Here is a 12767-nt window from a genome sequence, read left to right on the forward strand (position 1 = left end):
TGCCCGTGTGTGAAATGGAGCCCCGTGCAGGGGAGGCTCAGTAAGTGTCCTTCCTCCAGAAGAGGAGCGCTTCCCCACGAGGCAAACTCAAACTAGAGAAGACTTCGGTTTGCGTCATTATTTTAACTGTGTAAAGACAAGACGTCCTGGTGTGATGAAGCCGCTCAGGCTCCGTGGCCAGTAGCCATGGACGCGCACCTGCGCCCACCCAGACATTCAGGACATGGTCGTTCAGCGAAAAGCCAGATGATGTGAAGTGAAACACAGTTTCCCCTTTTTAGGGCAAAACAAAAGAGAACAAAACTGCCAGGGATTTTTCCCTTCCCCCTGATCCTCTTTCCCCAGACAAATTTTAGTTTGCTTTTGACTTTATTCTGATGCTGGTTCAGTAGTTTTTCTTACTGAGAAAATGCAGAACTCACAGATCCTGTGGCAGGAAAAAGCCCATGTCTTTCACTTTGTGGGAAGGAGCATCCCCCGAAGCCCCGGCTCTCTGTGCTCTGCTACTTTAAAGTGGAGTCCGGCAGGATCGGCGACATGGCCCCCGCCAACTGCTCGGCGCCCAGCGTCGTGGTGGAGATGTCCGTGGCCACCCTGCTCCTGCTGGAGGGCGGCCTGGGCCTCCTGGGCAACGCCGTGGCGCTGTGGACCTTCTTCTTCCGCCTGCAGGTGTGGAAACCCTTCGCCGTCTACCTGCTCAACCTGGTTGTGGCTGACCTCCTGCTGACCTTCTGCCTGCCCTTCCATGCCGCTTTCTACCTGAAACACAAGACGTGGAGCCTTGGACATGCGTCTTGCCAAAGCCTGTTCTTCCTGCAGGTCCTCAGCCGCGGGGTGGGCATCGCCTTCCTCACGGCCGTGGCTTTAGACCGTTACTTCCGAGTGGTCCACCCTCGGCTGAAGGTCAGCCTCACGTCCCCCCGGGCGGCCTGGGGGGTGTCCGGCTTCGTGTGGTTACTGCTGCTCGGCCTCACCCACCAGAGCCTGTTCGTCTCGGAGGCCACATGCCCAGGTCTGGAGCCCGCGGGAGAAGTCTCCTTCAGCATCGTTTGGCAGGAAGCACTGTTCTTCCTGCAGTTTGTCCTTCCCTTTGGCCTCATCCTGTTCTGCAATGCCAGGATCATCAGGACCCTCCAGAGGCGACTCCGAGACCCGGACAAACAGCCCAAGCTGCAGAGGGCCCGGGCACTGGTGACGGTGGTCGTGGTCCTGTTTGCAGTGTGCTTTCTGCCCAGCTTCCTGGCCCGGATCTTGGTGGCCACCTTCCGCAGGGCGGGCAGCTGCGGGCTCCTGGGAGCGATGGTGCATGTGTGTGACGTGACCAACGGCCTCACCTACCTGCAGAGCGTGCTGAACCCGGTGGTGTACTGCTTCTCCAGCCCTGCTTTCAGATACTCCTACCGCAAGGTCTTCAACACCCTCAGAGGCCGAGGGAAGGAAACCGAGGCCCCGGGGGACGTCAAAGACTCCTACTCTTGAGGCCGGCCAGCCCGCCGGGCCCCGGGGCACAGGAAAGGCAGCGGTCTGAGCGCGAAAGACCACCCCTGAGGGGTGCAGGGAGAGGACACGCTGGGGCTGCGCCGCAAGGATCGGGACCCCCACGTCGGCACACCTGCGGCCAATGCTCTTACACACGCGGTCTTCGGGGTTTCCTTCAGCCGTTCTGCACCATCGGCCGGAGCAGATTAGCACGCGCCAGAGTCTCCCTTCCACCCACGACGAGGCCGACTGAGCAGCTGACCTGGAAGCCGGCAGCTACTGCGCTCTCATGGAATGTGTTCTCAGGGGTCCGTCATGGCAGGAGGAAGGCAGGGAGAGGCAGCACTCTTGCTGCGTCCGGTCTTGGTGAGTCATCTGCTTTCACTCTCCGGAGACTCTGCTCTCCCCACCTGCTGCACACGCTTGTGATGACTGGCCCTGGGAAGTGGCATGCGGGACGGCAAGGCCACGTTTCGGGGGGCGTACCTTACTGAGTTCCATGCTCAGCTCTGCCTGGCACATAGTGTTTCCAGTTTATAACATTTTGCTTGATTTGCATGGATGGTACATGATGTCAAAGACAACACTGTTCCCTCGTTCATTATAAGAAACACGTTCCTACTAAATTTCTCAAAATTGCCACCAGAACTTCTCTCTTGAGTTTGAATGTCTAAATGCTTTTGAAACTCACTCTGCTTCCCTGCTCTGAGAAGTCACTGTAGTTAATGCCCCGGGAGGCCACACAGAGCCAGTGGGCCCACCTGAGCCCAGCCCCCAGTGCTCCTGCAACAACCCGATGGTCTCATGTCATGCTCTTAAATTATGCCCCACGTCTGGAGCTCACGACGGTGACAACATAGTTTGGAGGTTTCCTACCTGACTGCTCTGTCTTGTTCTCTTCAAACCTGGTGCTATGGTCCCCAAAAGGGACTCCCCAAAATGTGTAGAGGAGGCACAGGGTCTAGTCTGTGAGGAGGCCCACACCTGTGGCCTGGAGATGCACCTGCCTTGTCCACACGGACAGACCACTGCTCTTCCCCGGGCCGCGTCCCATGATCTCGGTAATATTCAGGGTGAAAAGTGGTGACCTTAGGCCAGAGGGAACAGCAATCCTACCTTCTGGATCGTTTGCCTACCAGGTAGGTTCCTTCTCGGACCCAAGTTTAAAATGTGAGTGTGTTCCCGTTCCTGTGCTCTGCCTCACACGGCTCCCAGAGGATGGCAAATGCACTCAGCGATCCTAGGCCGCCGTTAGCAGGTTTCGTGCCCTCTGGAGGGAGTGGAATTTCAGGCGGCTGGTACAGAGCTGTGACCAGACAATAATGCGGGAGGTCCGAATAAAATTCTCTGCCCTGGACACAGTCTACACCGCACCTGTCTTCTTGCCGTGGGCTCACTGCATGTGCCATTGCACACGATGCTGCTTTTAAAAAATCGGACATTTAACATAAACTCAATTAAACCTAATATTTTCCACCTCATGATAAACTCTCCACAGTCTTTCTTTACTTGATCCCTCAATAATCTGTCCAGATGTTTCTTAACCATTTCCCTGAGGCTGGACACTGAGCTCTGCAGCCATCCCCACAGGTAAATCGGGCTGTGAAGTCACACAGCCCCTCAACAGACCTCAGGCCTGGGAAGCCGGCCCATACCAGCCGCCCGAACGGGCTCCAGCCCGGCTCCGGGCTCTGCGGAACCTTCCCAGCAGGGCTGTCTCGGGGCTCCTTGCTGGGTGAGCCAGCCTTGTCCAGGAGCTCAGCAGCTGGCCGCACTTCCCACCGATCCCTGCCCGTTAGCCTGGCAGCCGGGGGTCTCATCCCAGCAGAGCCCCCGCCCTCCTCTCTGCTCCTGCTGCCCGGCAGGTGGGGGACCCAGGATCTTTCAGAACACCCTGATGCCTTGGCCAAGCCCGATGTTCTGACTTGGTCATCTTGGGGGGGGTCCCAGGGCACCAGGGTTTTTGAAGCCCCCTTTTTAATCCTGTGAATGCACAGCCAGAGCTCTCTGCCCAGGGTGAGTGGCCACGGTCAGGGCCCTTGGGTCAGCTTCCTGCTCTGTCACTTCCTAGCTTTGTGACCCGGGACAAACCACCCAACTGCTCTGAACTTCCCTCGTCTGGTGAAATGGGGGTAACAGACCCCACTGTGGGATTATTGCACGGTTTAGGGAAAATAATACATGAGATGTTGAGCACGGGGCCTGGCACAACATCAGCACCTAGTAGGTATTACTCTCCTGTTCTCAGGTGGTCGGTCTTTTCCACCCACTTTGTTTCCATCCCCGAGCAGACTGTGCGCCCTTCAGGGGTTCACGGCGGTTTACCCGTGTACCCCCAACACGGGGCCAGGGGCGGGACAGGCGGTCAGTGAACTGGAGGTCGCAACATTCTGCTGACTCAAAGGTTTGCTAGGATTCTGTCTTGCCAGGAAATACTTTCCAGATCTTCTATGAGCATTCTGTCGGCCTCGAGTTTCATTCTGCACACCTGTGGAAAGGGACACCGTTTCTGTAGTTGGCAGGTCCCGGGTCCAGCGAACCCTCGCCTCTGAGGACACTTCTCTGGCATATTGTGTCCCGTCACACTCCCATCACAGAAGCCCCGCGCGTTCTGCATCAGACGGTCGTCTTCTTTGAAGACATACCGGGGAGGAAGGGGGTTCTTGTCCTTCTCCAAACTATTTTCTCTGAGTAAGGAAATGAGTCAGAAAGAAAGTGTGGGCAGGCAGCAAAGGATGGGCCTCAGAACCACAGCGACTTTGCTGTCAGTAGCAAGTTTTACTTTCTTTTCTCCTTTGACTCGCTTCTTATAATGCAGCAGGTGCACGGTCTCATCTGCCCGTCTTGCAAATCTCAGCGTTGTCTGGAAGGACAGTCGAGAGCCTGAATTTCAATCTAAGTGACGAATTTCTTTCCCTATTCAGAGGAGACTGTCAGTGTTTTTAAATTCTGTTAATGTTGTCATTTTTTCCCCCCAAATCCAGTAGGTCCCTGATTCCTCCTTGGCTAAATCTAAATCCTCCAAGTGCTGGGCATCGTGCACAGAACATTCGAATCTCTGTCTCATAACTTCCTCCCCACCCTTTCTGGTCTAGCCCCTGAGACCAGACCCTTCATAAAGCCCCCTGACAACACCCCCCAGCACCCCAACACACTCCCCCCGCCCTGCAGGCCACCCTCTTGGTGCTCACACCTGCTTTCCCCTCTGCGTCCCCTCCCTGAAGCTTGGAAAGTGTCCATGGATCTTTGTGTCCCCAGCGCTGTGCACAGGGCCTGGCACACAGCAGACACGGACGCACAGGGCCTGGCACACAGCAGACACGGACGCACAGGGCCTGGCACACAGCAGACATGGACTACATTTGTGGAATCAATAATAAATACATAAACAAATTAATCTGATTTAAAGTTAGCCAATTAACTTTATTAATCACATAATAGGTTTTTTAAAAATATACTTTGAAATTCTGGATCCAGAGGCAAAGTTAAAATATCTTTTTTCCCCTCATTTTATTTTATTTTATTATGTTATGTTAATCACCATACATTACATCATTAGTTTTTGATGTAGTGTTCCACGATTCATTGTTCGTGCATAAGACCCAGTGCTCCACGCAGAACGTGCCCTCCCTAATACCCAACACCAGGCTAACCCATCCCCCCACCCCCCTCCCCTCTAGAACCCTCAGTTTGTTTCTCAGAGTCCATCGTCTCTCATGGTCCGTCTTCCCCTCTGATTTCTCCTCCTTCATTTTCCCTTCCTTCTCCTAATGTCCTCCATGCTATTCCTTATTATCATATTATCATACTTTCCTAGGAAGATAAGAATACAAATGAAAATATGATAATCTTTCATATTTATCGGAGAAAGCTTTTCCTCCATATTTTCACAGTCTCTTCTGCCACTAATCGAGTCAACAATGTTGATTTATTTAGGGGTCAGGATAATGAACCGACTGCGTATCGGCCTGTGGGCTGGGTCAGGGGCCGTGAAGGGCGTCAGCGACTCTCAGAGGCTTCCAGAACACGCCGCTAGTGTTCATGGACCCCCCAAGCACTGCCATCCTCGGAACGTCTCCCTTCTTACATTGTGGTAAAATACACATCACGTAAGATTTGCCATCTTAACCGTGTTTCCTGCACAGTCCAGCGGCAGGAAGTACGTTCCTGTGGTGCAGCCATCACCACCGTCCATCTCTAGAACTTTCCATCTTCCCCAACTGGAGCTCTGACCCGTCCAACACTAAGCCCCACCCCTGCCCCGGCCGTGCTGCACACCCGGCTGTTTCTGTCTCTGGGGATGGGACAGCCGCAGGGACCTCATGCGAGTGGGTTGTGCAGTGTCTGTACTTCTGCAGCTGGCTTACCTCTCCCGTCCCCCACACCTGTCCCCCTGCCCGTGGGGCATCCATCTCCTGCCCTCCCAGGCCGGGCCCCAGGGATGCCCTTCTCCCAGAGGCTGCAGCCCCTCCTGCACAACCCTGTCCGCTCCCCCCTTCCTTCATACAGGTGGTGTGAGGGTGTAGACGGTCTACACTCCACACAGTGTGTGCTGTGCTTCCATAACACACCGCAGCCCAAAACAGTAGATGCACCAATGGAGTCTCAATAGTAAGTCATTTTCGTTTGCAAAACCTGTGGGGTAAGCAAGGAAGATACTATTTCCCCCTTTGCAGCTGAACAAGCTGGCGCTCTGCAGGGTCAGGGGTATGGTGGGGGCCGCAGGTCACCGGTGGCAAGACGGTGACGCGGGCCCGGGCCGAACCACTCAGGGTCTCTCCAGGACGCTCTCGGCCCTGTGCCTTTCTCTTGGGTTTTCACTGCTTACTTATATTTTGGTTTTCCTCATATCCAGTGGCATACCAGTAACTGGCCATCTGGGAGAAAAGATGTGGCGTTTTCTAAGCACTGCGGGGGTGGGGTTCGTGTCCACCATGGCAGGCTCACCGATTCCAGAACATTCCACGCTGAGTCGCCAGCGTGGCACCGCTGTAACCCCTCATGTCTGGTGTCGGCCCCTGCGAACTGCGGTCCTCTACCATCCCCAGGTGCCCCCCGCAGGCAGGGCCCAGATGCACAAAGGTGCGCACAGAATTCCCTGCAGGTGCGCACGGAGCAAGTAGACGCTGTGGTCCTGGGCCCGCAGGAGCCCCGCACACCCACTTGTCGTGGACAAAGCTTTGTGGGCACCCCGTGGGAACCCGCAGAGGTGTCCGCAATGAAAGCTTTTGGTAAAGGCTCCCGAAGGCCGGCCAGATCCAGGCACCGGGAAGAAACTTAGGGAGAGGCTCTGAGGGCTGAGCTGTGGTAACTAGAGGACAACGGGAGGCAAGCCCCTGGATTTCTAAGGAACAGAAAGGGACGCGCTCCGTACACAGTGCCTGAGGGAGCCAGACACTCAAGATAAAATCCCAACTCCTCCCCTTGCGGCTCGTCACTAACAGCCCGGAGCGGCCCCCATGCCCCCAGACGGGAGGACCATCTCCTGGGCACCCAACGAAGTGGCCCCTTCCTCCTCCGAATGCCCACGGGCTCCCCGCTCACGCCTCCTGGGAACCCTGGTGTCCGTGCCCACAGCCGGTCAGCTCCTTCCCCCTTCCCGTGATGGAGCCGGCAGCACATCTCCGGGAGGGGAACTGAGAATATTAAGTGAAAACTTACAAATGCCAGAGACATTTACCAAAAACTGCTGCATGGCTCCCCTTTTATGTTTTTATTCCCAAAGTACACCGTAACACGGAACAGTTTTCCCTGTTCTAGTCGAAGATGGCAACAGGAATAGTTGGCCCAAGCGGTAGTCCTACTGAGTTAAACTGACCGAATACGGCACAGCAGGAACTGGGGAAAGAGGTTGGGTTCCCGGTGTCCTAAGCGTCACGGTTACGAATTTCCCTCCTTCCTTCTGTCTGTCTGTCCCTCCTTTTCCTCCCCTCCCACACCCTGGGGGACAGAAGGACGGCAACTCTCGGCCCTGCTGCCCCACGCTCCCACGGAGCAGAGCCACCATCCTCAGGGACACCTGTCAGCGCAGAGTTTCGGGTTCACTCTGTCCCCTCGTTCCAGCTGCGGTCGCCTCCAGCTCCCCCCTGACGTCAGTATTCCTGTACCAGCTCGAGGACGGTCCCAGGTCCCCAAGGCTCATCATTTGGTTTCTGTTCGTCATCCGACCAGTGGTCCTCATGCCCCCATCACACTGCACTGGGTCAGGCCACCGCTCGTCCAGCACTGCTAAACACCGAAATTCAGCACAGACGTGGGTTTGTTTTCGACCTCTGGGCCAAAGCTCACATGACTCTGTGATCAACACATTTGTATGACACTTTTTAGATTTGGCCAGAAAAAAAAAGAGCCAAGCCTCCCCGCAAACCTACCCGCATTTCACACTTGCATGAAATAGAATCACCAATTCTGGGCTAAGTGCTTTTTTCAGTTAAAACACACCAAAGGCATACTTAATAATTAGAAATATTTCTCAACTTAAAAAACACAGGCAAAAGAAACCATCTCTGAGCCTGAGCAGGAAGCTGGGGTGCAAACGCAGTGCACATTCTAGAGAAAATAACTACGTTTCTGGGAAGCGATTCCTCGAGGCCGCCAAGAACGCGGCTCAGGTGGAGGACGTGAGATGTGGGGCTCTGGTTTTTAGCTCGCACGTTGCTCTCAGGTAGAAGAAACTCCCAACCCTTTAATGAATCATTGTTCTCATTTTTACTAGAACTCGGGTGCGATCACACTTCGGAGGTTGAAGACTCCAATCAGTTGCATAATTAGAAACCTGTTAGTATAATTAATAATCCTGGAACACTCCTGTGATATTATTTTACCCACAACAAGCAATTAGAGCTTTTTTCTTATTCTAAAACATGGCGTATCTTTGACTTCAAACACCAGCATAAGACAATTTAAGAGCTAGCTGCCCAGAAAAATGCACTGCTTATATCTTCTATTAATACAAAAGTAAACACTCTGGAAATAAAGGAAGGGAACTATAAAAATGGTGTAGTGCAATTCACTGGAAGCCGTGGTAACTTAGTAATCACATTACTTGAAAATTAAATTCCCCACCTGACATTTAACGGGTTGGGGGGTAGGGGACGATGAAAACAGACAAGGTCATTGGCAGAGAGGGAAACAGAGTCTGCCATCCTCGTACAACCAGGGCCCCGGATCCCATGCAGACTGCAGCTTCGCATCTCCTGGTGGGAGGGGGCTTCCCAGGCACTGAAGGCCTTGCACCAGCAGATGCGCCCCTCCCGGTCTCTCCCACCTCCCTCCGGATCCCTTGGAGAGCTGCGGACTGCCTTGGGAACCATGGTAACGGTCAACAGCTTGGCGAAGCCTGAGGTGCTGGAGCTGCCTGGTGAGTGGCTGGCCTGAGTGTCTCCTTCCGTTGGCAGATACGACGGATTCCTTAACACCCCGGGGTGGGTGCACAGGGTATGGGCATTCCCAGGGAGGAGCAGGAAGCCACAGCCGTGACCTCCCACTAGGATCCACATCAAACCTACAAAGCCTCCTTCTGAGTTTGCTTCTCTGTGAAGCGTGGCATTCAGAACAGTTTTCCCACGTCTGTGCTCAGCTTATTATTATTAACCATGGCTCAAAACCCAGGGGGTCAGGGGTGTGCTCGACCCACGAGGGGCCGTGGCCAGGGACAGCCATGGGATCCAAGCTATGGGATACAGGGGAGAAACTCTCAGACCACTAATCAACCTGCTGCAGACACCTTTGCCACGTTTGTGGAAGATGGCAGGGCTCTCTCTGCTGGCAAGCCCCTCGGGGCACTGCCAACCAAGGCTGGTGGGGGAGGAGAGCATGGAGGAGAGCCTGGGAGGAAGGTGGAGCCTGTGGGGTGGGATGCATCCTTTGCAGGAGGAAGACCACCAGGCCCAGGCGATGCGCTGCTTGGACGGGCTCAGCTCTGTAACAGTAACAATAAAAGGCAGGTTGGCTCCAGCATAGTTAATGTCTAGTTCACACTGGAGCGCCAGAGAGTGGACTGACCAGTGGGAATTCTGCTAGCTCCCAGGTCACCCAGGATGACGCACACCCTGGTACCCAGCGTCACTGGCTAGAACAGACACCTGGCTGAAGGCAGTGTTGTGTGCGGTGTCTGTGCCACAGTGATAGATCACCTGTAGCCAGCCGAGAACTTCGATGTGAAGGGACCAAGAGCTGATGACATAGCTACCAAGGTCATGCACATTTCCATAGTTGGGACCCCAGAGCCCCTGCTCCCAGATCCAGTGGTGGCCCCTGCGTGACCTTTCCCACATGACTGAGGAACGGCTCTGCTAAGAGGCTCTTCCTAAAAGTGAGGCTAGGCTCCTGAGTCCCCCACCTTGGCACTTTGACGTGGGGTCTCCAGGGAGGACCCCCATACATCTCCCATCACACTGCACAGACCAGAAGCCGCGGTGATCCTCCATGCATGCTGACTCAGCCAAATACCACGCTACTCCTTGTCCTAATAATTAGGGGGAAACAAACCAGGTATACGCAGAATTTAGAAAGCTAACAAAATGAGTGTTTGGTTTTAGAATTTTAGAATAAATTTCTGGTGAGTAGGAAATTATATCTCTTCTTTTAAAAAAAAACCTATTCTTATTACTTTAGAATACCCTAAAAGTGTCCTAAAATATATAATTTAACGTATATATAGATAATATATTTTCTAAATCATTCATAAAACATACACATTTATAAATACATATGCATACACTATGACCAAAACAAACAAGGAGAAACCTGAAAACCAAAATATAGGTAGTCACGTAGCAAAAAAAAAAAGAGCCAATCTACTATTACATGAATAGTAAAGGAAATTTAAAAAATGAATGGCAGCAATACTGCAATCAGATTTAAACTTAGTAATTATTATAAGGGTTTTCTACCGATTCTGGAGGATATAGTAGAAGATTCTACTCCTATTGTATATTTGATTTTTTCTGTAAAATAGATTTATTCATTACAAATAAACTTTCTCCCATTAAAAATACAAAATCTGAAGGCACTTAGTTTATTTTTGTATCTCTCCATTCAGAAGGTGACATTAGGTTATCTAGAATCTCCTTTTTTATTATATGCCTCTTTCCTGTTAGAACTGACATTTTCACTCATAGATTCTTCATTGCCCATTTTGATACTTTTCCTTTTGTTTATTCCCTAAACCAGAAAGTATATCCCCCTGTTTTGTTAAAGCTTTACATCCTCTCACATATCTCAAAGCTACTTTGTTACTTTGGGTGCAAGCAAGGTGGGGGGCGGGTTCCCAATGCGCATGTGCCTTACGGAGTCAGGACCTTTCACCGGAGAACGTCCTTCAGTGTCCACCTTGTTTCCAACATCATCCATCAAAACACAAAACAAAACAATTACTCAGCAAGTGCTAATATGTGTCCACATATATACACAATATGAATCAAATATTGTATTGTTATAGTGATATGTAAGACAGAGTACAAATAGAAAATACACCACGCTGAAATCAGAAGCATCTCAGTGCCAACAGATCACAGTTGGGGCAGTTCCTTTTTTTTTTCCACTTCGTACATTTGTTTTTGCGCCTAAACTTTAAAGCGCTTGCATCACGCAGGCTCGCGGCCCCTGCCTGAAACCCCTGCGGACGTTCCCAAAGCTGCAGGCGCCGCATGCGGCCACCAGGGGGCGGCAGCGCCCCGCCGAGGAGCGGGCCCGAGCCCTGCCATGGCCCTGGCGCCTTTGGGTGCCGCAGGTGCACCTGCCTGCAGGCCCGGCTCAGGAAAAGGATCGCGAAGTGTCACGTTGAACTCAAGAGCCCAGGTAATCTCTCAAAAGGAGGCAGAGGAATGAAAATTCCTTATTAAAACGGTAACGCTCTTCCCAAACCCGGTGCTCTGAAACTGTGGACTGAGCAGCGCGGATTCCCCGGCAGCTCCTCCGTGGGATGTGATGGGGGAAGCTGCCGGGCTGGGCGTCCCAGCCGCCTCCACCACCCTCCGCTGGGGCCCCAGCTGAGACCCCGCCTCTCCCTGCGCTCAGACTCCTGCCGTGGCTCCACCTGTTTCCTTAAGAGGCACGGCCTCTGTTCCTTCCTTTTTCAAAAGGGACCCCCCCGGTCCAGTTGTCCTTGCTCCCCTTGAAGGTCCTTTTCCCCGCACCCCTGTTCCTGTTTCACATAGTGACAGAAGTACTGTGTGGTCACTGTTTGTATAGGGAAGTGGATACGGGGTCGGCCAGTGGAGGACTTTAGGACTTTCCCCAGCTTTCTTCCAGCTGCTTGTAACCCCATAGCCAAGCAAAGGCCAATAGGTTGGAAGAAGCGATTTCCACAACTTACAGGTTGTCCCGTTAAAGACCAGACCACCTGACACCTGCTTTCCCCTTTTCCTCTTTCTGTTGGCTGGGATGGAAATGTGATGGAGGGAGCTAGAGCAGCTCTCTTGCACCAAGAGGATGGCCTGGAGTTGAGGACAGTAGCACCGTACTGATCATCTTGGACTGTCTACCTGGAGTCAAAAGAGAAATCAACCAAGGGGTTAGGAAGATACAGCTCTTGCCTCCAGCCATCTTATGGAATCCCCTCAATAAAACATCAGAGAAAGTATTATATCAGCAAATGCAAACCAAGGGAAACGTAAGAATGCAGGCTGGCAGCCGGCAGCCGAGTCACGTGTGTATGTACTGAATCCTGAAATGGGAAAGCCAGTCACAGCAGAGTGTCCTGAGCTGGGCGTGCTGCAGCCTCCGGGCTGTGAAATCTCTGAGCACGAAGACAGCACGCGTGTCAGGGTCCCTGTAGGGCCATGAGCAGAGTGTAGACTAGTCACAGCAGTTGGACTTTGGGGGGCAGGACAACCCACTAGTCTAACCTTAAACGTGGAACATCGTCACTCTTCCCAGCGTCGTGAGGGAGGACGTGAGGTGCTCCCAGAACGGGGGCAGCACAGCAGAGGCCACCTGACCCCAGCAGCAGGAGCGCCCTGCTTAAACACACGGGGGGGGGGCAGAATAGGGTCCCACGGCACCGCCGCCGCCACCTTCTGCTACCACAGCTGCCCCCCCACGCCGCCTGCCCGGAGGAGGTGGGCTTGGGGAAATTCACACCGCACTGCTGCGGAGCCCGAGGCTGGGACCCAGGGCGGTTGACTGGCCTCAAGAATCATGGCGCCGAGCCTTCCTCAGAGGAAGTGTTGCCCCAGTGGGTGGGTGGGTGTTGGGGCTCAGTTACCGCACAGATTCGATGGCAGGTGTGACCTGACCCCAGACGGCCACTGTCTTTTCTCACCTTCGTTCTGTGGGGATGCGCA

The 12767-nt window shown here is 53.3% G+C and overlaps 1 protein-coding gene across 1 annotated transcript; it reads left to right on the forward strand.

Moving 5' to 3' along the window:
* The first annotated feature begins 534 nt into the window (after window positions 1-534).
* Window positions 535-1557, forward strand: GPR31 (G protein-coupled receptor 31). The gene has a single exon (XM_028103213.2). It carries the CDS (start codon window positions 538-540, stop codon window positions 1477-1479), a length of 942 nt encoding a protein of 313 aa, XP_027959014.1. The 5' UTR covers window positions 535-537; the 3' UTR covers window positions 1480-1557.
* The last annotated feature ends 11210 nt before the right edge of the window (window positions 1558-12767 follow it).

This window comes from Eumetopias jubatus, unplaced genomic scaffold (genome assembly GCF_037043125.1).
Source record: "Eumetopias jubatus isolate StellerSeaLion01/CBP00866 unplaced genomic scaffold, mEumJub1_p1.0 scaffold_6, whole genome shotgun sequence".
Lineage (NCBI taxonomy): Eukaryota > Metazoa > Chordata > Mammalia > Carnivora > Otariidae > Eumetopias > Eumetopias jubatus.